This window comes from Lissotriton helveticus, chromosome 1_2 (genome assembly GCF_964261635.1).
Source record: "Lissotriton helveticus chromosome 1_2, aLisHel1.1, whole genome shotgun sequence".
In the NCBI taxonomy this organism is placed as follows: Eukaryota; Metazoa; Chordata; class Amphibia; order Caudata; family Salamandridae; genus Lissotriton; species Lissotriton helveticus.
In genome coordinates, this window is record NC_136058.1 from 144166110 (window position 1) to 144192334 (window position 26225).

At 52.5% G+C, this 26225-nt stretch overlaps 1 protein-coding gene across 4 annotated transcripts in view; it reads left to right on the plus strand.

Annotated features, from left to right (window-relative positions):
- Positions 1-26225, plus strand: part of USP24 (ubiquitin specific peptidase 24) — a 2099319-nt gene that overhangs the window by 1211831 nt on the left and 861263 nt on the right. For all 4 annotated transcript variants that reach the window (XM_078670143.1, XM_078670156.1, XM_078670149.1 and 1 more), the window contains exon 47: positions 2774-2893. In XM_078670143.1, coding sequence (XP_078526269.1) covers positions 2774-2893 — 120 coding nt within the window. The remainder of the gene's footprint in view (positions 1-2773; positions 2894-26225) is intronic.

Below are 26225 nucleotides of genomic sequence, written 5' to 3' on the forward strand. Positions count from 1 at the left end.
CCCATCCTCAAGATTCGCCATCATGGAATGTCCAGAACAAACGCCCAGATACTGGGCCATGCAGGTGCACACACAACACTCATAGAGACACTTCTAGGACCGCACGACACACACCCCACCCAAACTGAACCCCCCCTAAAACAAACATCCCCCTCTTCCCCCGCCCCCCACCCCAAGAACGTTGGAGTACCTGTCGCGGCATAGCTAGCTCTCGGCCCCCAACCTGGGGCCTGAGGCTGTCCACACCAATGGATCCCCATCTAACAACCCCCAACCCCTAACCACCCTCAACCAACCCTTAACTAGGGGAACAAGTCCGCCCATAGCACCCCTCCTTCTACCCCACTGTCACCCATCATTCCTTAGAATCATATATGGATCCACACATCAATGTCTACTAGCCCGCATATCAGTGGAGACCATAGCATTGTACAATACTATGCCAAATTAGAATGTAAGCCTAGACCCTTCCGGCAGCCCATCGGTAACTTCAAGGATCCTCTGTTTGATGTCCAGGAGTCCCCTTCTTCGATGCACTGCCGGACTCAGAGCGTTGCCTGGACCTGGATCTCCAGTTACCCTTCAGCCGTGCCCCTCGAGAGGCCCGCGACTGTGTGTCGCTCCACTATAAGTCTGACTCCAAATCCGGCGGTGTATGCACCCTCACCGGCACCGTCTCATCCGTCCATTTGAACACCTCCTCAGGGGTATCAAAGAAGTGGGTGCGGGACTGGAACACAACCCGCAGCCGGGACGGGTAGAGCAAGGCATAGGGGAGCTTAAGGTCTCTAAGACGAGCCTTGGCCGCCATAAAGGATTGCCTCTGCTGTTGCAGCAAACGCGTATAGTCAGGAAATATCAGGACACGATGGTTTTCATAAAGTAGGGGTTCCTTTGCCCTGGCCTGTCGCAGGATAGTATCACGATCGTGATAGTTCAGCAGTTTGGCTATCACCAGCCGTGGACGAGCCCCCACCCGCTGCTTCTGGAAGAGGGCCGTGTGTGCCCGCGCGATCACAAAACAACTGGACAGGGAGTCGGGGGGAGCCAGCTCTCCTGCCACTGTGTCAAGAAGCCCTCCATATTGCCTTTCTCACATTCTTCCGGGAGTCCAACAAATCGCAGGTTGTTCCGCCGGGCCCGTCCTTCGGCATCCTCTGCACGGAGTGCCAGATCTTTCTGTATGCTCTCCACGCTGGCCACCTTACGCTTCAAGGCCGCGACGTCATCTTCCACCCCCGAGATGCGTGTTTCTGCCCCCGTGATGCGTGACACGGCATTTCGCAAGTCCTGGCGCAACAGCATGACATGTGCCCCCACTGCGCCTATCTTCGCTTCCAACATATCCCGGGACTGGGTTATGGCTGCCATCAGCGCCGCGTTGTCTGGTCCAGAAGTTTGCTGGCCGCCCCTGCACCTCCACTGGGACCCGTGAATTTATCAATGGGCCCCTGTTTTGTGGTCCCTCCACTGCTTCCGCCTCGCGTCATGGCTACCAGTTCCGAAAGTCCGCCAGCCAGACCCCCCCCCCCCCAAGATCTCCGGGGTTCAGCACAGCACAATGGCCTTGACCAGTCGGGCCGCACCCCCAGGTCCACGGCCCACAGCGAGGGCAGGCCCAGCGTCGGGAAGCCCCACTCCAATCCAGCTCCCCCTCAACAACAGGATACCGGGTACCCTCGAGCCTGGGCCCACTGTCCAGGGCTGAAGCATGAACCAGTCCAGCCCCTGCACCGCTCTCACCGCCGCCGCGGCACGGTCCGACCGCCGCAGCGTGGGCCCCAGGCTCTCTCCAGCCTCGGGGACCGGCTATGCCCCAGTGTCGCTCCCCTCTATGGGTGTCGCTCTCCTCTCTCCTGCCTGGGGGCCGACGTGCCCACTCCCGGTCCGGCTGCTGGATGTCGCCGCTGGGGGTGCGCAAAACCAGAGCCCCTGGCTCCGTCACTTGGGCCCAGGGCTAGTCATATATGCGCCAAGGAAGGGCCCCCCTCCCTCGGAGCCCACCGTCAATGTAAGCTCCGGGGGGGGGGGGGCGGCAGTCGGCACCTCTGGGCACTGTCGCTGGCTTCGTCGAGTCAGAAATCCTCTCTGCCCACCATATGTCGCGGCGCCACTACCGCTGCGTCAGCCGGGACCCGCGAAAATCAAGGTCCCCGTCTCCTCTCTGCCGCCCAGGCCGCACTCAGCACGGCCACGATCTCCGATCCCTGGCGCACCAAAAATCCCGAAAAATCGACGGGGTGCTCGCCGCCAGGCTCCGACACTGGATCCACCCCTCCGATTCACACGGGAGTAGGGGGAGGCAGGATAATCAACAGGATATGTAACAGGCGGGATGGAGCTCCGTTAAGCTGCGTCCGCCATGATGGCTCCCTCGGCCACGCCCCCATCTCTAAATGTTTTTGATATATTGCATCTGTATGTATTTGTGGTTGTGTTCCCTGTTTTGTCCCTCTTGAACTTTCTCTTTTATGTTTGACCTGACTGCTATATGTAGAGTGCTCTAAAACCCTGAAGGGTCATGTTTACACTACATAAAACTCTGCAAATAAATAAGTACTAATTCTCATCCTGGGATTACATTGCTTAGCTCCTTAATAAAGTATACCATCCCCACACCAAACCGTTTCTCCTTACTGCATTTTGAACAATCAACCGGTAGGTTTTGTGGCTAGAGAAATTACAAGTCTAGTTTGTATTATATTTTTGCTGCCCTATCACTGTTCTATTGTCTTCTTCCTATTTTGTAATTTTTTTTTCTTTTTTCCTCAAGAGAACGACAATCAAGCGGACCTGTATTAAGTCTTTACCCAGTGTTCTAGTGATCCATTTAATGAGGTTTGGGTTTGATTGGGAGAGTGGCCGATCGATTAAGTATGATGAGCAAATAAGGGTAATGAAATTACATCTTGATCATTGAAGTAACAAGATAAATGAAATTTGTTTTGGTTTCCAATATGCTCATTTGCACATGCCCTTAATCATGTTCACATTGAAAAAGAGGCTGAGGTACAACATAGATGGACTCTAGATAAGATTGGCATCAGAGTCAAACAGGACAGTTAGGGAAGGTCATTATTGGCAAATCAAGTGAAGCTTTAGAATATTTAGCTACACATGTGATACAAAATTTGCTGTAATATTTGGATGTAAAAAATACTTCAATAGAGTAAGCAAAGTATTACTTGTAATCTGCAATTACCTTACAGCAAGCAGCGAAAAAGCATTGGCAAATCCAATTGGTCTATCAATTTTTTTTACCTATCAGCTTTACCAATGCTTCTTGCCGGTAAAAATCTAAATGTTTTTCTCTTATGCTGTGTAGCCTTTAAAAAAAAAAAAAAAAAAGTGGAATAAAAAAGATGCGTTGACGCGGTTGCTGTTGTTTAATACATGTATGTGCTTGTTTGTAATATTTCCAGATATTAGGATAGGAATCCTTAAGCAAATTAATTTAATTGACAGTATTAATGATAATTGTGTGTACGCCCTTCACGAAAGTCTACTGCCTTGCAGTAGATCATATTTTTATTTGGAGGCACTTTACTTCCACTCCTTTCCACCATTTGTGAATTGTTTACCATTAACTGAGTCCTCCTCCGGCCTCTTTTTTTGGCTCTGTTTGACAAGTAAATTATATATCTGACAGAGACTACTAGCCGCAGATTCCTTAACGTAGAATTATCCCCAGCCGTGAGACTGGATCTGGAAAACTTTTCTGCCACAGCATCCCTGCGCCCCGGGGGAACGGCACCACGTGAGTCCGCCCTGACGTCGTTCGCATCCGTGACGTCAGCGAGGATACATAAGGCCCACCCCGGTGCGCCTAAGTCAGGTTTTTCTCTTTTCTACGTGCAACGCGGACCCGGATTGTGTCCTGGCATGTTTTCAGGCCTTCTCTTCTTTTTCACGCTTTGGCGTTAGTGGAACAGTGTGCTAATGCCTTTGGGCTTCAAGACGTGTACCTTCTGTGCGCGTCCCATGTCGGCGACGGACCCTCACCCGATTTGCATGCGGTGCCTGGGTGAGCACCACTACTCGGAGGAGTGCGACGCCTGCCAGCACCTTAAGCCTAAATCACGTCGGGAGCGCCGGATGAAGTTGCTGTCGGCGCGCTTGTCCAGGTCAGTGTCATCCCAGCGTCCGTCCCCTACCTCTGAAGCAAGGAGCCGCCGGTTTTGTCTGTGACATAGTCTCTTGCCACGACCCCAGGGGTGTGGCTCACCGGCTGGTAGGTCCTTCAGTTTGTCTCCGAGGCCCTGTCCTCCTTCTGTGGTGGGCGCCAACTCCCCTCAGGACATGCACCCCCGCTTGTCATGTTCCTACCCGCTGGTTCCCGGCGCAGGGGCGACTAGGGCCCAAATGACCGCCTATGCTGCGGCTCTGCAGGCTTCTTTGGCCCTTCCTCCACCTCCTGAAACGTCCGCGGGTCCCTTGATTCGCGCAGGGACTTCCGCGGAGTCGCTGGTGGCTCTGGCACCGAAGGTTTCAGCTTCAGGTCGTCGTAGGAGGGGGGTGTCGTCGAGGTGCTGTCCTTCGGGGCTCCCTTCTTCAGCGCCTGGCATCCCTGCCTCACCGCAGATCCCTACGGGGCTCCATGTGGCGTCGCAGGAGATCGCCGGGACTCTGGGCTTGCCCCTGAGTCCCGATCGGTCCTCTGAGCAGGCGGCTGACGCACCAGAGGTCGAGCCAGCGCCGAGAGCCTTCCTCCCCTGCTCCGGTGGAGGCCAGGACCTGGGGAGCTTTCCCCAATCCCTCTTGGTCCTCGGCGCGGGTGGCTGCCCCATCTGAGGCTGAGCCAGCGCCTTTTCAGCGCCGCTCCTTTGCCATTCTGGCGTCGACCCCGCCCTATTCTCCTGGAGAGTATGTGATGGCAGAAGTCGAGCGGGCGCCACGAGTGCCCACTCCGGTGCTGATCAACATCGATCTGGCGCTGTGGCGGACTCCACGGAGCCGCCCCGGTGTCGGATTCTGCATTCATCTCCTGAGGTTCCCTCGTCTCCAGAGGTCTGTCAACAGTTGGTGTGTTCCTCCCAGGGCGTCCTATTGTTTCCTTTTCACCGGCATCTTCCAGGGAAGGCTCCTTGCCGTCCCCACGGCCTAAATCCTTGAACCCTTCTTTCCATGGCTCGTGGCTGGCTTTTCCACCGGCCTATCCACCTTACCCTGAGGCCCCACAGGTACCCCATTCATGTGGATTCTCCACTATTCCGGGGCTGGCCGCTCCCCCCTGGACTTGGGGATGGACGGCTCAGTCTGCAGCTGTCGCCCACGAAGGAATTACTTTCCCCTCCGCTGCGCCCTACTGAGGCCAGTGTTGCCTTTGTACGGGCTATTTCCACAGCCGCTGGTATTCTGCGGATGGGTGAACCTTTCACTCCGTTTCCTACGGACAACCTTTTGGAAGTTCTCCACGAGGGCTCTGGTGGATGGGAGTTGTTCCTTCCTTTTGAAGCGTCACTCCACAATTCTCTTATTTATTTATAAATTTTATTGCCACGAACTCCAAATAGACAGCTTCTGGCCTACAACCTCCTTGGCCGGCCGCAGCATATAACTGTCAAGTAAACAATAAGGGTATATATACACAGCCCATGTTATGTTATGTTATGTTATATGTATTTGTTTTGCGCACAGCTGCTCCTGCTAAGGAGCGTCCTGGCGCCACCAACAAGATAAAGCACAACACAACAGCAGCTAGAAACAGAAGAAAGCTAAACAGAGGAACTAAAAAAGAAATGTTTTGATAGCTTTCCGAAAGGGCATTAGGTCCTCCAACAACCGGATTTCCACCGGGAGGGAGTTCCAGAGAGTTGCTGCCTTGACACAAAAAGAGCGGCCACCAGCACGACAGCGCCTGAAACGTGGGACCACTGCAAGGGCCTGGCCAGCAGAGCACGAGTTGGAGCATAAAGGGACAGAAGATTAGACAAGATCTGGGGCCCCATGCCCTTCAAGATATTAAAAGCCAAACAAAGAACCTTAAAATCAATTCTCTTCCTGACTGGTAGCCAGTGGAGAGAACGAAGAACGTTGGAGACAGGGCAAAATCTGGGCAGACCGACTATCGCTCTTGCCGCGGCGTTTTGTACCCGCTGCAGGCGAGAGATCTCTGCCAGATTAGCTCCCACCAGGAGAGAACTGGCATAATCGAGGCGAGAGATAACCGTAGCCTGAATCACCAACTGCCATCAGCCGACAACCCAGGGGTCCGGCGGCGCGTTCTTCGGAGTAACTGTCAAATTCGTAATTATCGCCGCTAACCTAGCAGAGTTCGATTGTCAAGCGCATTTTCCTCATTTTGCCCACCAGCTGACCCCGCCCTCCCCTCGTATTACTCCGCAATCCGTAAACAGACAGGTGCGTTTGTGACCTAACTAAACTAACACAAATCCTAACCCGGTCAACTGTCCAGTCCCCCCCCCCCCCCCACCCCTCCCTCACTTCAATCCCTATATGCAACAAAGTTGCGCACGTCCTTGAGATGTTCAGTTCCGCTTTGCAGCTATACCCACCCTCAGTGTGCCCCTATGCGATGGCTGCGCCCCACTTGCGTCAGGCCCTTCTGAATGTCTGTCCCAAGTGTAGTGTCTCAGCTGGACTGGGTGTTACCTGTATGTTTGCGTTGCCACCCCGCTCTACTAATCGGTGCCCACAGCGCTCCACACCTACCTCACGCCCCATGCAGCACCCTCTGAACATGCGCACAGCACTCCACTCACGCCAGCCTAGGCTCAGGTACCAAGCTATTGTTTGCTTGATGCCTGAGGGTCTCCCTCTACGGGCTGTTGGTTTCCTCTCGCTCCTTCCCATTGAGATACGTTTGGTACAGAGCCCAGAAATGTTTTGGGCGGCTTTTGGGGGGCAGCAGTTTACTATAATTTTCCGCTTGCGTGCTACAGTACAACATGTCTCGCGCCCACCGTGTTCTGGTTGGCAGCGGTCCTCTCATCCAACAGTGTGCCACTACTCTCCTAGCCATTAGCATCCCCATGTCCGTAAGTCACAATTCTCCTATTGGGGCTTGGCGGCGTCCTGCCACAGGCGATCCGGTGCCTCAGGCGCTCCTGCATCGCCACCGCCCCGTACGAACCTGTCTGTCATTCCTTCCACCCTTCTACTCAAGGCTCTCTTCTGCGGAATGCCTTTCCGTGTTTGCCTGTGGTGGTGTTTCCTCCGTCTGGAGAGGCCTGGTATTTGGATTCATGGGGGCGTTATGTCTTGGCTTCTTCCAGCGCTGCCTTGTGGGCGCTTAACACATTGTGTGTGTTGACCAGGGCTACTTTCAGCCTGTGGGACTCTGAGTCACTTTTTTCTCATGTCTCCCATGAGGGTGCCCGTGCTGATCTGTGGGGCCATGTGTTGGATGGGAGGGAGTTGGGCGTGTTTATTCTTCATGCGGCCTTGGATGTTGCCGATGCTCTCAGATGTGCTATGGCCACCTCTGTGCTCTCCTTCGCCATGCTTGCTAAGTGATGCAGTTTTTCCCAAAAATATTAGAGCGTCTGGTTGATCTGCCCTCTGATGGGGTCCTTCTGTTTAATACTCATGCAGACTCCGCCATTCATTGTCTTCTTGCAAGCCTCCGTCCTCCTCCTCCTCAGTAGGTTGGTTTGTTGATTCTCTGGGTCTTGGTGGAGTTGTATCCCAGTTGCTCCTGGAATCTGGGGTTGGAGTGACTGTTATACTTTGTGTGGTTTGCTGTGCCCTTAGGGTCCCTTGGTTGGCCCGCTTCTTAAGTTGGCTGCTGGTTCAGCCCTCCTTTTTTGGCAAGCGTATACTTTTTGGCTGCTTACTAAGCCTTCTGTGGTTTCTCCCACAGGTTTATAGTTTTGTTATCTGATGCAGGATTTCTTCCCTAAGAGTGGTACCCATAATTTTCTTGGGACGTGTCATACCGCATGTGGGGTACTTGTAGCTATTGCATAGCTCTGTCTTTTGCTGGGAGGGTGTGGACTCTCGTTTGCCGCTTTTTGCCTTTCCTGGTGTCGTTGTATTCCACTGGTGCGGTTTCTTGATCATTACCTGGACGTAGCTGGCGCTGCTTCATTTCTGTCCTTCTAGGTATCTTATGTATAGATTATCTGAAAGAAACAGGTTAGTGTTAGATTCCTTACCTTGGAATATCCCCAGGTGTCAGACTGGATCCGGAAAGTTTTCGTCAGCAGTACTCTTGCGCGTCGGCAGGCGTCATCTGCGGCTCCGTGTCTATGTTCGCCGGGATGACGTCGTCAGAATACTTAGACGCCGCCCTCGCGCGCTGAGTTCAGTTCTTCTTTCTTCCGCGCCAGTAAGCGCAGATCCAGGAAGAGCCTACCCTAGTCAATTTTTTACTACAACGACTCATGGTGCCGGTAGGGATGCCTGAATTCAAGCCGTGCGACGCCTGTCACCGCCTGATGTTGGTGACCGACCCCCACTGGCAGTGTCTCTACTGCCTCGGGCCGACCACGACAACAAGTCGTGCCCCGACTGTCGGGCCTTGCGTTGAAGGCTAGGCGGGAGCGGTCCAGCAAGCTCCTCGAGATCTGGCAGTCGGCTCCAAGTCCTTGCATTTAAGTAAGTCGAGGCACTCTATAAAGAAGTCGAAGAGGCGACATCACTCTTTTGACACAGTCGGAGCCGCAAGCATCGCATCCGGTCCCAAACCCTCCGGTCCATGGACTGCGTGCGACGCCAGAGGAGATTTGTTATTTCCTCATTACCATGAGGGCTCACTTCCCTCTGTTGAGGCCTGCCAGCGCGCCTTTGGGCCCTGCAGCCCCGACTGGGGGTCCTAGTGAGCCGGTGGCTTAGGCTCCCGTGCCGTCGTCTGCTTTGGTCCCGATGCCGCAGGGCCCCATGGGATCCCGGCCTGGATCCCGGTCGACGCCAGTTGACCTCACAACTCTTCCGCTGGCTCCGACCTCTCCGGTGTCGCTCCCGGCGCCATCTTGGGACAACGCCGTCCCCGGTTTCAGCCCCGGTCCGGTTCCGGCATCGGAGCCTCTGCTGCCGTTTAATGAGGCACTCAAGGACGTTCTGATGGGTACTTGGTCCAAGCCCTCCACAGTGCTCCCTGTGGATCGGAACGTGGCCCGACGCCACCGCCCGGCTCCGGGCGACCCCTGTTTTCTGTCCATACACCCCACCGCCGAGAGTCTGGTCATCTAGGCCTCTACGCCCCAGACCACATTTCCGACTGCTCCTCCAGATCGGGAATCCAAAAGGTTTTACCAGTTTGGGAAGAAACTGATCTCCTCACTTAGTCTGGGGTTGCGGTCTATCAACACCTCTTGCCTTTTGGGCCTTAACACCCACTGCTTGTGGGATACGGTTGCGGATGTGCTGCACAGGTGTCCGGAGGAGGCCCAGGCACGGCTTGCCCCAGCTCTTGCTGAAGGGTAGGATGTAGCACGTTATTCCATCTGATGTGGACTTAATACCACGGACTCGCTGGGCAGAGCTATTTCCACAACGGTCGCTTTCCGTCCCCACGCCTGGCTGAGGTCCGCCAATTTTTCGGGGATGTCCTGTTCACGCTCGTGGACATGCCCTTCAATGGGCGTTGCCTTTTTAGCGACAAAGCAGACAGGGCGCTTGAGCGTTTTAACGACTCCAGGGCTATGGCCAAGTCCTTGGGCCTGTCGGGCCAGTGCCAGCAAACTTCTGCTTTTCTCCATTTTCGTGGCCAAGGAAGAGGTGCCCCCACACGTTCGTTCATCCACAGAACCAACCTCAACACGGACGTGGGAACCGCCGTGGCAGCGCAGGGGGACAAAGGCCGGGTCAGTCCACATCCGCTCCCGCAGCAGCTGCCTCAAAGCCTTCCTAGTCAGAGCTTTCAGGCCTATTCGACGCCAGTGGCGGGCAGGGTCCGCCATCACCTTCTCCACTGGCGTACCATCACTTCGGACAGGTGGGTGCTGCAAATCGTCCGAAAGGGCTACTCCCTTCCCTTTGCGGCGACCCCATCAAACATGCCACCGCAGTACCACTGCATGTCGGGGTCACTTGCAACTTCTGCAGGAGGAAGTTACGGCCCTGTTGGCCAAGGGGGCCATCAAGCACGTTCCTGGGCCAGAAGTAGGACATGGTTGCTACTCCCACTACTTTCTGGTACCCAAGAAGGACAAAGGGGGCCTGCGCCCCATCTTGGACCTCCGTAGCGTCAACTGCTTCCTCCGGAAGGAGAAGTTCAAGATGCTGACTTTGGCTCCGGTCCAGGCTGCCCTAGACCCTGGAGACTGGATGGTAGCGTTGGACTTGCACGCCGCACATTATGTCCTGCCGGTCCACCGGCGTTACCTGCGGTTCACGGTAGGCCACGAGCACTTTCAGTTTACCGTGCTCCCCTTCAGCCTCACTAGGACCCCTCGGGTGTTCACGAAAGTGATGGCGGTGGTCGCAGCTCATCTTCGCAGATCAGGGGTTCCAGTCTTCCCCTATCTCGACGACTGGTTGTTGAAGGCGGACTCGCCCCAGACAGTCGTCTCCCACCTCTAGACTGCGGCCGATTTCCTGCACTCGCTGGGGTTCTCCATCAACGTGCCGAAGTCACACCTGTGCCCCTCAGAAGCTCCTTTTCCTCGGAGCAGTTCTGGACTCGGCGCAGTTTCAGGTATATCCTCCCGAGCAGCGGGTTCGGGATATTCAGGCTCTGATTCCGATCTTTCATCCTTTGTCCCGAGTTTCGGGCAGGTTGACGCTGCGACTCCTGGGACTGATGACCTCCTGCATCCTACTGGTGCATCACGGCAGGTGGTGGATGCGGGCTCTACAGTGGGACCTGAAGTTTCAGTGGTCACAGCATCAGGACAATCTGTCCGACCACGTCCTGATCTCGAAGGGCACTGCGAGACAGTTGCAGTGGTGGCTCACGGACCGCGATTGGGTCAGCGGCAGATCACTCTCCCTTCCCCAACCAAAGCACACAGTGGTGATGGATGCGTCCCTCCTGGGATGGGGGGGGCCACATAGGAGAGGAGGAGATCAAAGGCCTCTGGTCTCTGGCGGAGTCCCGGCTCCATATCAACCTTTGGGAGCTGTGGGCGATCAGGCTTGCACTGAAGACATCCCTTCCCTCTGTCTGGGGAAGTGTAGTTCGGGTGTTCACGGACAACACCATTGACAAATGGTACTGCAACAAACGGGGTGGGGTCGTGGGCCCTTTGTCGGGAGGCTCTGCGCCTCTGGACATGGCTGGAACACCAGGGCATCTCCCTGGTGGTTCAACACCTGGCATGTTCCTGAACACCGGGCGGACGAACTCAGCCGCCGGATCATGATGGATCACGAATTTTCATCTGAACTCGGACGTGGCGCAAGGTCTCTTTCAGCAGTGGGGAGATCTATTCGCCACCAAAGAGAATGCGCAATGTCATCGGTTCTGCACGTTGGAATTTCCAATGCGGCACTTGCTCGGCCACTCTTTTCGTCACAAGTGGAGCTGCGGTCTGTTATACGCCTTTCTGCCTATACCACTTCTGCCCAGAGTGCTGAAGATCAGGCGCGACAAGGCCCTAGTCATCCTAGTGGCTCTGGACTGGGCACGAAGATACTGGTATCCCGAGCTACTCCGCTTGTCAGTCGATCCTCCGATTCGACTGTCTCTTCAGGAGGACCTTCTGTTGCAGCAACAGGGGACGGTCCTCCACCCGAACCTGTCCAGTCTCCACCTACATGCGTGAAGATTGAGCGGCGACAGTTGAGGCCATTTGACTTGTCTCCTGCAGTCTGTGGTGTGATTCTGTCAGCCAGGCATCCCTCCACAAAATTGATATACGCCTGCAGGTGGAACAAATGAGTGGCATGGTGCACAGCAAAGGCTGTGGATCCACTTTCTGCCCCCCTTTCAGATGTTCTCCTCTTCCATCTTTATCTTGCTCAGCAGGGTTCTGCTCTGGACACTATCAAAGGCTATCTCACTGCCATTTCAGCCTTCTTAAGGCTTCCTGATCAGCCTTCTCTTTTCAAGTCCCCGGTTGTAAATAGATTCTTGAAGGGCATCACACACATATTTCCTCCTGTTCCCTTCGTGATGCCTCAGTGGGACTTGAACATTGTACTGACTTATCTGATGTGCGCTCCCTTTGAGCCACTTCATAACTGTCCTCTTCGTCTTCTGACTTTTAAAACTGCATTCCTGGTTGCCATCACCTCTGCCAAGAGAGTGAGTGAGCTCCAGGCTCTCTCTTCTAAGCCTCCTTTCCTCTCTGTCTATCCAGACAAATTTGTTCGGAGGACTCGTCCTTCTTTCCTGCCCAAGGTGGTTACAGCCTTTCACATCAGGCAGTCCATCACCTTGCCCACCTTCTTTCCGCCTCCGCATCCCTCGAAAGAGAGGATCCACCGTCTGGACCCAAAACGTGCACTCTCCTTTTATCTGGACTGCACACATCAGTTCCGGGTGGACGACCAGCTCTTTGTTGGTTATGTGGGCGCTAAGAAGGGACGGGCGTTGCATAAGCGGACCATCTCTCGGTGGGTCGTTTTGTGCCTCAAGGTCTGTTATTCCTTGGCGTAAAAGGAGCCTCCTGTGGGGCTTCGCGCCTATTCCACTTGGGCCACGGCAGCTACTACTACCCTGTGTCGGGTAGTCCGCTTGCAGAACATCTGTCAGACAGTAACGTGGGTCTCGCTGCACACGTTTGCTAAGCACTACTGCCTGGACAGCCAAGTCCGGAGAGATGGCTTTTTCGGCCGTTCCGTTCTCCAGGACTTCCTGGTGTGATCTTGGTTCGCAGACCCACCACCGGGGTTGGTATTGCTGGGGTATCTATTCTAAGGTAAGGAATCTAACATTAACCTGTTTCTTTCAGATGCACAAGTTACTTAACTTCGGTAACGATATATCTGTAAGAAACAGTAGTTACTGATAGATTCCTTACCGCCCCACCCATCCTCCCCATTCTGAGAACTGATATCTAGGGTTAAGGTCATCCCTTTCAGGGCCCTAGTTTTATGGCACTAGTGTCAGTTTCTATCATGGCTCTGCGTTCCTGGCGCGGAAAGCTATGTACAGAACTGACGTCAGTGCGCGAGGGCGGCGTCTAAGTACTCCAACGTCATCCCGGCGAACACGACGGACGCCGCCTGCCAATGCGCAAGGGTACTGCTGATGAAAACTTTCCGGATCCAGTCTGACGCCTGGGGATATTCTAAGGTAAGGAATCTAACACTAACTACTATTTCTTACAGATATATCGTTACCGAAGGTAAGTAACTTGTGCGACTGGCTTGGTATGCCATCTTCGGCGTTGTTTCACCCTCCTGTCCGCTGTTTTGGCCTGGTCCTCTGTCTGGTGTTCTAGGGGGGATGATTTCCTGTTTTAAAGGCTGGGTCCGTCCTACTTGTTCCTCCTCTTATATTCCGGCTGGTCCTTCTTTTTTCGTGGGTAGGTTTCTGTCTGGAACTGTCCCCTTCTTGGGGTCGTTCAAGATTTCCCTGGTCTTGCCCTTGTTTGAAGCTCAATGTGGTCGGGCGCTTGTCTGTGGTCAGCTGCACCGCATGCTCTCCTGGTCTTCGACCGGGGACCTTGGCGTGGGTCCTTGTGCTCCTACCTTTGTTTTCGCTGGGGCTTTTCGAGACTATGCCTTTCTTCACACGTCTGCCTTGTTGCCTGAGGTGTCTTTCTTGCCTTGCCCGTTAACTTAAGGCTATGTCAGGTTCAACTGTCCCCTTCACTGCGTGGGAGTTCCAGTGGAGGGCTTTGCCTCTGTTCTGCCTCTTCTCCTTGGAGTTTTGGGGTGATTCTTCTTATTGGGTATTCCTCCGCCGTGGTCTATTCCTCTGGACTTCTGGCGTGGGTTCATGGCGCCTTGACATGGCTTGAGGTGTACTGTCCCCACTTCGTCTTTGTGAGAAGTTGGCCTGATATATGATGCTCACTAGTTCTAGTGATCACCTTGTATCAGTCCAAACAACCCTTATGGTGATTGGTTGTAAGTCAACCTTATAGACCAGCTATCCTAATGGTAGCATGGACAAAGCAGTCTTAGGCTAAACTCTTTTGCCATGTGAAGCCAGCTGTTTTACCACAATATAACCCCTTGAATACCAGATGAAAGGACACCACACAGGTTGTTATGAAAATAAACAGTATATTTATTAATAACAACACCTCTGAACTCTTTATGAGGTCAGAGGGCTAAGCACATGACAATCTCTTCTGAAAAATACGATAAGTTGCACGAAATCACAATGGTGCCCTAGGGGCACGACAAACCATATACTAAGTAAGTGGAATGTGAAAGTCAATAGAAGGAATGGAGCTGTCCAGAGGCTGTAGGATAGATGGGACGACCACGCTACACTAACACTAGGTAAGTAATAGGAGGCCCCCGGAACGCGTGTCCAGAGTGTGAACTCACACGCGAGATGCGTAACAACGTCTATGGACAGTACAGTTCAAGTTAAAGGTGAGTGCGGACAATCCTGACTAGATAGGACTAAAACGACTGTGGAACTAGACACTAGGACAGTTAAACTACCCTGGAGCACCGAAGTGCCCTTGTTACCTCACCCACGGGCCGCGGGTGCATAGGGTTCAAAGTGCGTCGGGTTCTCGCGTTGAAGTCAATGGAGCCTGAAAGAAAAGATGCTGCAGGCGACCAGGAAGAAGATGTCCGGTGCAATCCAAGGGTGGATTGTTGAAGGAGACCTGAAAGCAGAGGGGACAATGTTCACAGTCACTAGCCAGTGACTGGAGTGGAACCAGGAAGGAACCAGATGTCGTCGTCGCGATCAGGTGAAGAGTGGACGCTTGACTCTGCAGCCACGTGGACCAGGAGGTGTCTTCGACGACCAGGATGGAGGCACGAGCTGTCCCACGCAGGCTCTCGCTGTCGGCGGTGTTGGATCCGGAATCGGCGTCAACAGGCCTTGGCAAAGGCAACCCACGCGGTGAGTGGAGAAAGCGTCTGGTGCGGACTAGGAGAGTCCGGGTGCCCCTCTTTTGGAAGGGAGCAAGGGCCAGTCTGGAGCAACCAGACCAGCAGCAAAGATTCAAAGGTTCGTCATCTGGGAGGCCACTAGCCAGCCGGCAAGTGACCAGACCACGCGTCGAGCAGCAACAAAGCAGAAGGGCCCCACGCAGATCTCGTGGATGCTGGAGAGCTGATATTCGGTGCAGGAGCTGCTCGGGGATGGGGCTTCTCAGTCCCCAAAGCACTTGGTCGAGTTTACCTCGGGAGTCGTGCTGGAAGCGAAGTGCAGTTTCTTCCAAGATGGCCGGTCCCACGTGTCTCGTCGCACCCACGGGTCTCAGCTTTGCTGCAGATGTGGGTTGAGGTCGGAGAGGTCTGGGAATCCGGGTCTCGTCGGGCTCTGAAGTCTGGATCCTGGAAGGAAGACGACAAAGGGAAGCCGCTGGACGCTTGATGGTGCCTGCTTGTGCAGGGTGGACACTCCTTGCCCACAAGGGAGATTCTTCAGTCTTCTGTGGAGCAGAACGTCGAAGTCCAGAGTTTCTTCTTGTAAAGTTGTTCAGGATAATCTGATTTGGAATGGGACCAGCTCCTACCTTTATCCTGCTAAAGGGGGCTGCACTACTGACTAGGTCCCTCCCCTGGGTGGGACCAGGAAGGGGGGTGGTTACACCCCTATCCTTTGTCCGGTTTCCCGCCAGAGCTGGGGCTGGAGTGTCCCAGCAACTGGTTGGAACCGGTGTATGCACAGGGCACCTTGTGTGCCCCAGGCATGTCTCATTCCTTTCAAGCCTAGCCTACCCAATACACAAAATCCTGTCTGGGGTGGTGCTAGCACCTCCCAAGGCAGGAAACCCTTTGTCCAAGCCGTCCTCGCTGGAAGGACTCCCAGCAGCAGGAGGTCAGACTTGTGTCTGTGGTGGCAGCATCCATTTTGTGATGCCAAGGCTCGAGTTAACTTTAACCGGGGTTCTCAGTTACATACATGTCGTGTCCCTCTAGAAGGGTGGAATGCTACCCCCGTCGCCAGAATTGGCGAGGGGGTAGTATTCCAATTCGTATGACACCTTACTCGACATGTTTTGATAATGGTATACCAGAGTTAGCATTTAACCGCGAGGATTATAATGCACTTAAGAGTATATGGTATAGCGTTATCATGGAACAGCTATTAGGACTTGGTTCCACAAGCTACAAACGGGCTCAGCTCATGCCAGAGCACCATCTCACATAATTCCAAGCACTCTGCCTTCAGGATTGATAAGGCCTTCCATAGGAGTGACTGATAGGAATATATGTGTCCATTTTAGGTTTAGATATAGGGAACTATATGTGTCCATTTTAGGTTTAGATATAGGGAACTATATCTAAAGCAAAGGGTGATTACACCACCTTGCCCCAGCTGTCGTGCAGCCAGTTGTGTCTGTTTAGATGGCCAGCCAGGGGTGGCATAATACATGCTTCAGCCCCTGGTAGGCCCTGGGTACACCTATGCCCTGGATACCTAAGGTATACAGTACAGGGACTGATAAGGTGGCCCAGTACCAATTGGAAAATGCACCTACGGTACATGGTTGTAAATTTAGAGAGAGAACAGCTAGGCTGTGGGTCTGATTAGCAGGCCCACAGCCAGGGAAAGTCGTAAACCAGTGAAGCAAAAAGCAAAAATCTGGGGTGACCATAGGATTGCAGACCCCACTCTCCTACAGTCTTGTCTTGTTTCTTTGCTTGGTGGAGGTTGGGCTGCCCCCTCATCGCCTCTCCTTCACACATGCCCTGTGGGTCTCTGTGTTCTTCTAAGCTGGTGAAGTTCTCTTCTGCCTGGAGGGGGACTGGGTTTCTCCCTGTCCCTATGGCTCGTCCCCTGTGGGGCCCTGTATTCTTCCAGGCTGAGTGGGTCCTCCCGCAGACCCTCCTCCCCTTTGGGTATGGCTAGGGTATATATTCTTCGTTAAGGACTCTGCAGCTAGTAGTCTATATCAGATGTACGAGTTACTTACCTTCGGTAACAATGTATCTGGTAGAGTCGATTCTAGCCGCAGATTCCTTCACGACCCACCCTTCCTCCCCGTTTCTACGAGGACCCTTCTCAGTCTTCTGCACTCGCCTGCCCCAGGGCTGCTGTCCTCTGCGAGTGCCCTTTTCTTACTCCCTCCCTAGGGGGGATGTTCGCCTTGTTGCTCCAATCCTTCCTTTCTGGTGATTGGTTGATGAATTCCTGGGTACTTCTGCGCCCCTGCACCTTGGTCTCCAATATTGGGTTCGCTCGTGCTCTGCTTCCTTGTGTGGCTTGCACTTCTGATTCTCGCAGTCCTTGGGGTTGAGGTCCCTTGACTGGGTCTCGACCCTCAGTTTAGTTCCTTCTTGCTGGTGTTGTCTGGGGGTGAATCGAAATTTGCCTAGCATAGTAACGGTAAGTTTCAATTCTATTAAGGACGCGGAGGCGAGGATTATGCTTTTCTTCCTTCGCTTTATTCTCTATGCTCAAACCACAGCAGCCAGAAAAGCAACAAAGATGTATTTTCTTTTACAAATCAAGAAAAAAACATCATTTAGTCATAACAAAACAAACACAGTATAGTCCCAAGAACATCAACTCCCATCAATCCATGGGGAAACATCATAATATAGTCCTTCTACATTGTCCATGCACTCCTCTGAAAGGTCCTCCATCTTGTGAAGCCTTCCTCTTTCTTCGCGCAAGTCACGCCTGAATCCTATTGGTCCTGTTTTGCACCATCATGTCCTGAAACATAATGAAAACACAAGGAGTTAATCCGTCCAAGGTCGAGTCATCTTGACACTTACTAGCCACGTCAGTGTACTCCAAACACCAAGCAACATTGAAGAAAACAGGTTACTTACAGCCATACGGGTGGGTTCGCACTAACCGTGCACGGGAGGGATAATCCTCGCCTCCGCGTCCTTAATAGAATTGAAACTTACCGTTACCATGCTAGGCAAATTTCAATTCTATGTCAGGACCGGAGGCTCCGATTATGCTAGTTCAAAGCTTACTTACCACCAACCGTGCCACATCCACCACCGGTTTAAAATAAAACCTCTTAAAGGTGGAATCAGAAGACCAATCCGCTGCGCGCATAAGGTCTTCCAATCGAGCTCCCAGAGAGAAAGCCTTAGAAGCCATCGCGCCTCTAGCCGAATGCGCCCCAAACTGTTTTGTGTCAATACCAGCCTCTTGCATGACCCACCTCACCCATCGGGCTATAGTGGGCGAAGAGACAGCTTTGTGTGGTTTCCGTAAAGCAATAAGAAGTTGTCGTTCGCCCGGCGGGCGGAATTCCATGGTCATATCCTCGTAGGACTTCAGGCAGTCCACCACACACAGCTTAGGCACATCTGCAAAGGCCGGGTATGAAATTGTCCGAGAATCTGACTTAGTAGGGCGACCTACTGTGAAAATAACCCCTTCGGGGGAAAAAACCTGTGCCGTAACGTCCAAAGCCCGGACGTCAGAGACCCTGCGGCAGGAGACGAGACACAACAGCATGGCTAGCTTAGCCGAAAGCTCCTTCAAAGAAAGATACCTATTCGGTTGCCAAGATAAAAACAGATTTAAGACCAAATTAACGTCCCAAAGGACAGAATATCGAGGTTCTGGGGGCAGCGACAGGCGGATACCCCGCAAAAGACGGCAGACAAATGGATGCTCCCCGATCGGGGCTCCGTCAACCGGACAATGAGCGGCTGATATTGCTGAACGGATCGCATTAATGGAGCGGTAGGCCCGACCCTCTGCAGCCAGATCCGCCAGGAAATTTAGTAAGGGAACAACACCCGCGACCACGGGATCCAAGTCCCGTTGAAGACACCAACGAAACCACTTGGTCCAAGCGGACCGATACCGCTTAGACGTACTGTCTGCCCAGGCCTTTGATAAGAAGCACTGAGCCGATCCCGAAAGGCCTGGGAGCGCCCAGCGTCTCCCGAAAGCCTCCATGCCATGAGGCGGAGAGAGCCTTGGCGAATGAGGTGATGCTGCTCCCCGTCCGGATTCAGCAGGAGATGAGGAAGCGGGGGGAGTAGGATTGGAAAATCCCAAGAAAGTTCCAGAAGAACCGGAAACCACACTTGCGACCTCCAAAACGGCGTCACCACCACCACCTCTGCCCCTAGAAGCCGGACCCGGGCTGCCAATCTCACCACCATCGAGAACGGAGGAAAGGCATAACCCTTCTCCTGACTCCAGTCCTGAAGGAAAGCATCCGTAGCTTCCGCCAGGGGGTCGGGTCTCCAGCTGAAGAAGCGAGGGAGCTGATGATCGAGACGGGACGCAAAGAGGTCCACCGAAAATGGACCCCAGTGACTGTCCAGCCACCTGAATACCAGAACGTCCAGCTTCCACAGACTGGAATCCCTTAGATGCCTCGAGTGCCAATCTGCCACTTGATTGGCTTGGCCCGGGAGATATTCTGCCGTCACCGAGACCTGGTGCGCCAGACAATATTCCCAGAAGTCCTTGGCGAGGTCCGCCAAAGCCCGAGACCTCGGGCCCCCCAGGCGATTGACATAGCGTACCGCTGATACGTTGTCCATTTTCAGCAGAACGCATGAACTCGCTTGCTGCCTGGTCCAGCAGCGCACGGCGAATGAACCCGCCAGGAGCTCTAGGCAATTGATATGCAGCCCCTGCTCTTCTAATGACCAAACGCCGCCTGTGGAGAATTCCCCGCAACGGGCTCCCCATCCTGACCGGCTGGCATCCGATTCTATGACCAAATCCGGAGTAGAACCGAAAATCGCCCGTCCGTTCCAGGCCTCCATGTGTGACAACCACCAAGCCATCTCCTCCTTCGCCTCCTCTGACAGAGGCACCACCTGATCGTAAGTCAACCCTTTCCTGAGATGGTGAGCCTTCAACCTCTGCAAGGCCCGATAATGCAACGGGCCTGGGAAGATCGCCTGAATGGAGGACGATAGGAGACCCACCACTCGGGCAATCTGCCGAAGGGAGGTCCGGGGCCTGGAGATGGTCTGTCTCAGGATGTGACGGATTTTGGCTATCTTGGGAGCCGGAAGACTCAAGGAAGCCTGAACGGAGTCGACGACGAAACCGAGAAAAATCAGACTCTGAGTCGGGCATAGGATCGACTTTGACCCGTTGATGACAAATCCCAGACTCTCCAAGAGGGACACCGTCTGTTGCAACTGAGCCGTCAGCCTCTGCGGGCACTGTGCCATGAGAAGGATGTCGTCCAGGTACACAATCATTCTTATCCCCTGACCTCTCAAAAACTCGACCACCGGGTGAAGCACCTTTGTGAAGCACCAAGGTGCTGAAGAGAGACCGAAAGGAAGGGCGACAAATTCGTACACCTGACCCCGCCAAAGAAACTGGAGAAAACGTCGATGGGGAGGATGGACCGGAACCACCAAGTACGCATCTTTGAGGTCCAACCGGACCATCCAATCGTGCGGCAGGAGGACATCCCGAAGGAGGTGTATGCCCTCCATTTTGAAGTGTCGGTAAACCAACCAACCATTGAACTCTCTCAGGTTGATTACCGGACGCCGACCTCCGTCTGTCTTTTCCACTAAAAAGACGTTGCTGAGGAAACCGTTGGGATGCCGAGCTGATCGACAGATGGCTCCTTTCTCTAGAAGAGCGGACACCTCCTCGTCGATCAGCTGGGCGTCGGGAACTGAAAAGGAGATGGGTCGAGGGGGTTCTGCCTGAAAAGGCTGGTCGTAGAATTCTATGTGAAACCCCCTCACCGTCTGCAAGACCCAAGCATCTGACGTAAGCTGAGCCCAAACGTCCTGAAAGGCCGCTAAACGACCCCCTATAGAAACCTGCTCCGCAGGCATGACACTTACCGCCTGTTTGTCCCCGGACTGCGTTGTTCTTGAAGCCGCCGCGTCCGTGGAACCGCTGCCCTCGGGTAGGGTAGAAGGTGTTGAAGTTCGTCGAGGAATTATATTGTCCTCGACTGGAGCCTTGTCCCCTGTTGCCAGATTGTTGGCCTCCACGGCCGGGCGCGCGGCCCCTACCGCGACCGGCCCCTTGGGAGAAACGCGTTTGAAACACCCTTTTTATAGTAGACTGGGCTTTGTCCAATGACGTGAAGGTGGCAACAAACTTCCCCAACTCCTTAACAAAGGGTTCACCGAACAGGCCTCCCTGAGCCACGGCGCCTGCTTCCGAGGACGCCAAGTCGCCTAATTTAGGGTCCAGCTTTATAAGCAGAGACCGCCGACGTTCGGTTGAGAGTGCGCAGTTGGCGTTTCCCATAAATATGATAGCCCTCTGCGCCCAATTGGACAGTACCTCGGGGGAAATGGGATCGCCCGTGACCTTCGCCTCCTCTGCCATGTCCAAGATTTTTGTCATCGGACCAATGGCGTCCAGGAGCTTGTCCTGGCATGAACGCCAGGACCTATCAATGCCTTTCCTCGGGTCCTTTACATATTTGGCCAGGAAGGTCGCCATCTTTGAATCTAACTCGGGCGTAAGGGCTACCTTCCCTGCTAGTGTGGGACGGGGACACTCCGCTCGGAGACAACTACGTGCTTCCTGTTCAAGGGGCTTCCGTAGGCGACCCGCCACGAACTTGGCCACCTTGTCCCCAGGTGCCCAGGCAGCGGAGCGCGGATGCATAATTTCATCCGGGTCCAGCATGCCTGACTCATCCTGAGGCAACGTGCCCGCGGAACTTGAAGGACGCCAAGAACGTGAAGACCCCTCACCGTCGCTGTCCGTCTGGGAACCCCCATCATGAGATGGGGAGGGGGGAGCCGTGGACAGCGTCGGGTCCGGTAGCGCCGGGGGGTCAGCAGGAAGTGGCCCGGACTTCGCCAAGAAGGCACTTTTCAAGCGCTCAAAGGCGTCCTTATCCACCCCCTGCGCCCCCTCAGCGCCACCCTCCGCACACCGTTTCTTAGGAGGGGGCGCCCCCTCTTCTGACTGGGGCGTCGGAGCGGGGGGAATCGCACTTGATCCGGCCTGCGCAATTTTTGCGCACTCTGCCACGATGCGATTAGCCAGACGCTCCTCCATAGGGCCTACCACTTCATTTACACACCGGTAAATAGAGCTATCCACAGCTTCAAAGAAGTCATCGTCTAGGGGTAAATACTGGGTGGATTCCTCCTCATAATACTCCCCTTGCTCCATCACTACCAATACACACCAGGAGACAACCTCAGCAGAGCCAAGCTCCCCTCAAACTAACTGCAGGTAGCAGTGCTTGATTATACCCCTGACCACCAGAGAGTGTTGCAATGCTGGCTGGCTGCAGACCAACAGGCCTGTTAACTTTTGGGCAGGTCACACGAGCTGCAAGGGTTAAATTGCGGATGGACCGCTGTGGGTAATCAGATTATACCCCCAAGCGCGCAGGCCCTCACGTTGGACAAGGCCAGCCGCCACCTGGCGCGCTAAACGTACTCCTCGGGACCTAGTTTTCCCTGCCCGCAGCCGATTCCGGAGCTGCAGTCTCCGTGCAATTACGGCCCCAGCGGGGCGTCAAGCACTAATGTGCGGGGAATACAGACCCCTCAGGGCGTTCACACTGTGGCGGCAGGGGGACAGGCTCCGGCGTACTCGGCTCCCTCAGCGCGGTCTCCTCTGAGGAGACTCTCGCGCTGGGAGAAACAACGAGACGCGCTGGCGCCCCCTGGCGGGAAATACACTCCGCCGCAAATGTGGGCCAGCCGCGAAAGGAGCGAAAGCGCTCCCGCGGTTAAACAAACAAACAAAGGGAATCTGCAAGAAAAACAACCTGGCAATCAATCCACAAATAAAAGCGATTCCCTTACGAAAACGGCCCGCATAAAACGAACATCATTAATAGGGCATACAAGCACATTTTATCACAGCAAGAAAAAACAGCACTTAACTGGCTGCGCAGCAGCGAAGAAAGAGGAAGGCTTCACAAGATGGAGGACCTTTCAGAGGAGTGCATGGACAATGTAGAAGGACTATATTATGATGTTTCCCCATGGATTGATGGGAGTTGATGTTCTTGGGACTATACTGTGTTTGTTTTGTTATGACTAAATGATGTTTTTTTCTTGATTTGTAAAAGAAAATACATCTTTGTTGCTTTTCTGGCTGCTGTGGTTTGAGCATAGAGAATAAAGCGAAGGAAGAAAAGCATAATCGGAGCCTCCGGTCCTGACATAGAATTGTATTTGCTCTTCTGTTCTGGCCCTGGAACACTACTGTGTTCTCTGCGGTGGTTGCAGACTTCTTAGTCTGTTGCGCATTCTTTCATATTCTTCCTGCCCCCGGGGAGGTTGTTGTATTTGTCTGCAGGCTTGCTTCAGTAGCTGCACTCTGTTCTTTTATTCCGTGTCTTGATGCCTTAGTACCTGGCAGTATTCTGGATGGTGCTGTTCCTCACTATTAGTTTCTTTCCTTTCTGTTTTGCTGGGTTTGCACACACTGTTCCAGTATTCTCACAGTTTTGTTTGTGATGGCTCCGCGTTGTGGCAGCGAAAAGTTATACGAAGAAAACTGAGGTAGGCGCGCCGGGGTGGGACTTATGTACCATCGCTGACGTCAGACGACGTCAGGGCGGAGTCACGTGGTGCCGTCCTCCCGCCGCACAGGGATGCTGTGGCAAGAAAAGTTTTCTGGATCCAGTCTCACGCCTGGGGATAATTCTACGTTAAGGAATCTGCGGCTAGGATCGTCTCTACCAGATACATCGTTACCGAAGGTAAGTAACTCGTACAATGTGCACCTTCAATTGTGCTTCAGCAAAGTAGGCTATCGATCATGTTTCATATGATGTTGAAGATCCGTCTAAAACAGCCATTATTTCGAACAATCTGTGGGACATTTGTTGACTAAAAGTAAAAAGGAAAACACCATGTTAAACTAGCATGCAGTCAAATCTGTTTAGACTATATAGCAACGTGTTCACATTAGTAATAGACTTACGTCAATATTTCTTGGAAGAGGTGAAGAACCCAGTAAGTTGAAAGCCATAAATTAATTATATCGGCTTGGAGTGGACTATGATAAGTCCCTGTGAAAAAAATATTTTTGTTTAAAATAAGTTATGTGGGAATGCGCTCTCTATATCGGTGTTGATACCCCTATATATTCAGTCTAGGATTATAAAAATCCGTCGGGCAAAATGGTTTCTAAAGATGCCTCTGACTTAGCACAAATTAGAAACTGGGCTAGTGTCCGGATTAAAAGTGATAGAACTGACCTGTCTTATTCAGTAAACCATCCGCTTCCGTAGTCCTATCTTGTCTGTATCACAACAGAAGCGTTCTGGAACTGACCAATTTAAATTGGTGGAGTTCGCGGCAAAGCGGAAGTCATAAAAATAGAGAGTGGACTTGTTAGCTGTATTATTGAAGTTAGGAGTTGATTCCCAAAGCGGATGTCGTAAAAATGGAGAACATAATGTCCTTTTTTGTTTAAGTCAGGAAGTGGTAGTCAAAAGTATGGGAGCAAATTCGGCGGCCCTCCCAGAAGGGATAAACACCTATGCATAAAGTAGTGAGGAATGGTAAAGACAAGTATGGAGTAGCCAAGTTCAGATGAAGATTTTTATTGAGTGCCTCGGAAGGACAAGCTGCAAAATATGATAATCAATATGGAAAAGTAAAAATAATAATGTTTGTACATCACTAATAGTTCATTATTGTTACTAATAATTGGTTAATTAGTACAAAACGTGAAACATTTATACATCACTAACAGTTTATTTCTGGATATTTCATGATAATTAATTATTGGCTAAAGTCAAACAATACATGTTGTCCGTAGATAATTCCTCCTCACAATTCAGAACATTATGCTCCTTGGTGTTTAATAGAACGTATTGGTTAGTGATAACGTCACATTAAATTGTTGTCTTAAAGGTATTTACCCTTCAGAGTTAATGGACAAACAAGTAACCCAGTTAATCTTATATTTTACGGCACAACAGTGTGGGTATGGGGGGGGAGTGAGACTTCAGATGTTAGGAAACCGCATAGGTATTGTTAACGCACGTCAAGTGTTGTATGTTACACTGAGTCAGGAATTTTGTGATAGAAGACGCAGAGCATGTTTGTCTCTGAACAGTAAGTGTAAAGAAGTCATGTAAGAGGGTTTGTAGTAGATGGATTCCCATAAGTTCTGCCAACATCATGCCGGTTCCAGAAGTTCTATGGGTCAGTATAACCGATTAATAGGTTATTCTGATAGAAACATGTGTAACTCTCTGTCAATGTTTAAGCCCTTCTCTACAGCTCGTAACTTCAAAAATTCATCATTGTGTTTTTGCTCTCCTAAGAGCCAATACACAAACCCCCCCCCCCCCCCAAGCTTTGGTCGGCTGATTGTTGGCCTATTGAACTTGTCCCAGTCTCTTCTCCTAAACAAGGGTTGAAATATCTGAGTAAAAGTAGACCAAATGCTATCTATGAAAAATCATGTCTATGCAATCTGCTGCACTTGTTTTGAAATATTGAGGCTCTTAAAAAACGTTTTTTCCTGGCTGGTTGGTAGCAGCTAACAGGACCTTGCTAGCTACACTGCAAGTTGTGCAGAATGCAGCTGCATGGCTGATTGGCAGACTTCCTACATGGCCCTCTTCAGCCCCTCTTCTAATAAACTGCATTGGTTGCCCATCAGGAAAGAGCAGTTCTCCAGTATTTGGGGTGTCTTTCATAGATGATTCACATGCCTGAATCATTCCCCGTCGTCGGAGTGGGAGTCCCACGGTACATAAAAAAGCAATAACATGCCTGTAATAACCTAAAAACCTTGGTAATAACCAACCAGGAAGTAAAGTAGCCCTAGCTACAGGAGCAAAAGCTCCCACACTCATGACTATCCTAGTCATTTTGTATAGACCAAACTGCAGCCAATCAGGCGACAGCACCCACCAGAATGTTCTCCCCAGAGGCTCAGGCTGTCAGATTTTCTACCGCACGTCGTGTGAAGGGAGTCTCCCTGAGCTCTGCTCAGTTTCTTCTTCTTTAGTTGGTTTTTGACCTTCAAACGATGTCTACTTCAAAATCCCTCTTTAGGGCTTGTGATTCCTGTGGAAAGCTAAGGCTGTTCAAGGAAGATCCTCACAAAAAATGTATATATTGTCTATATCCGGATCATGAGGCAAAGGAATGTAAAATCTGTAGGGAGCTTCATCAACCATCCTTAGATCAGATATTCCGAGAGTGGGGTCATCCCGACCTGGATCTGTTTGCAACGCATCAGAACCGGAAATGCCGACGCTTTGCAAGCTGGATTCCCCACAAGGACTCGTGCGGGGATGCCCTTTCGATGAATTGGTGTTGAATATTTGCATACGCTTTTCCACCAATTCCGTTAATTCCCAAGATCATCA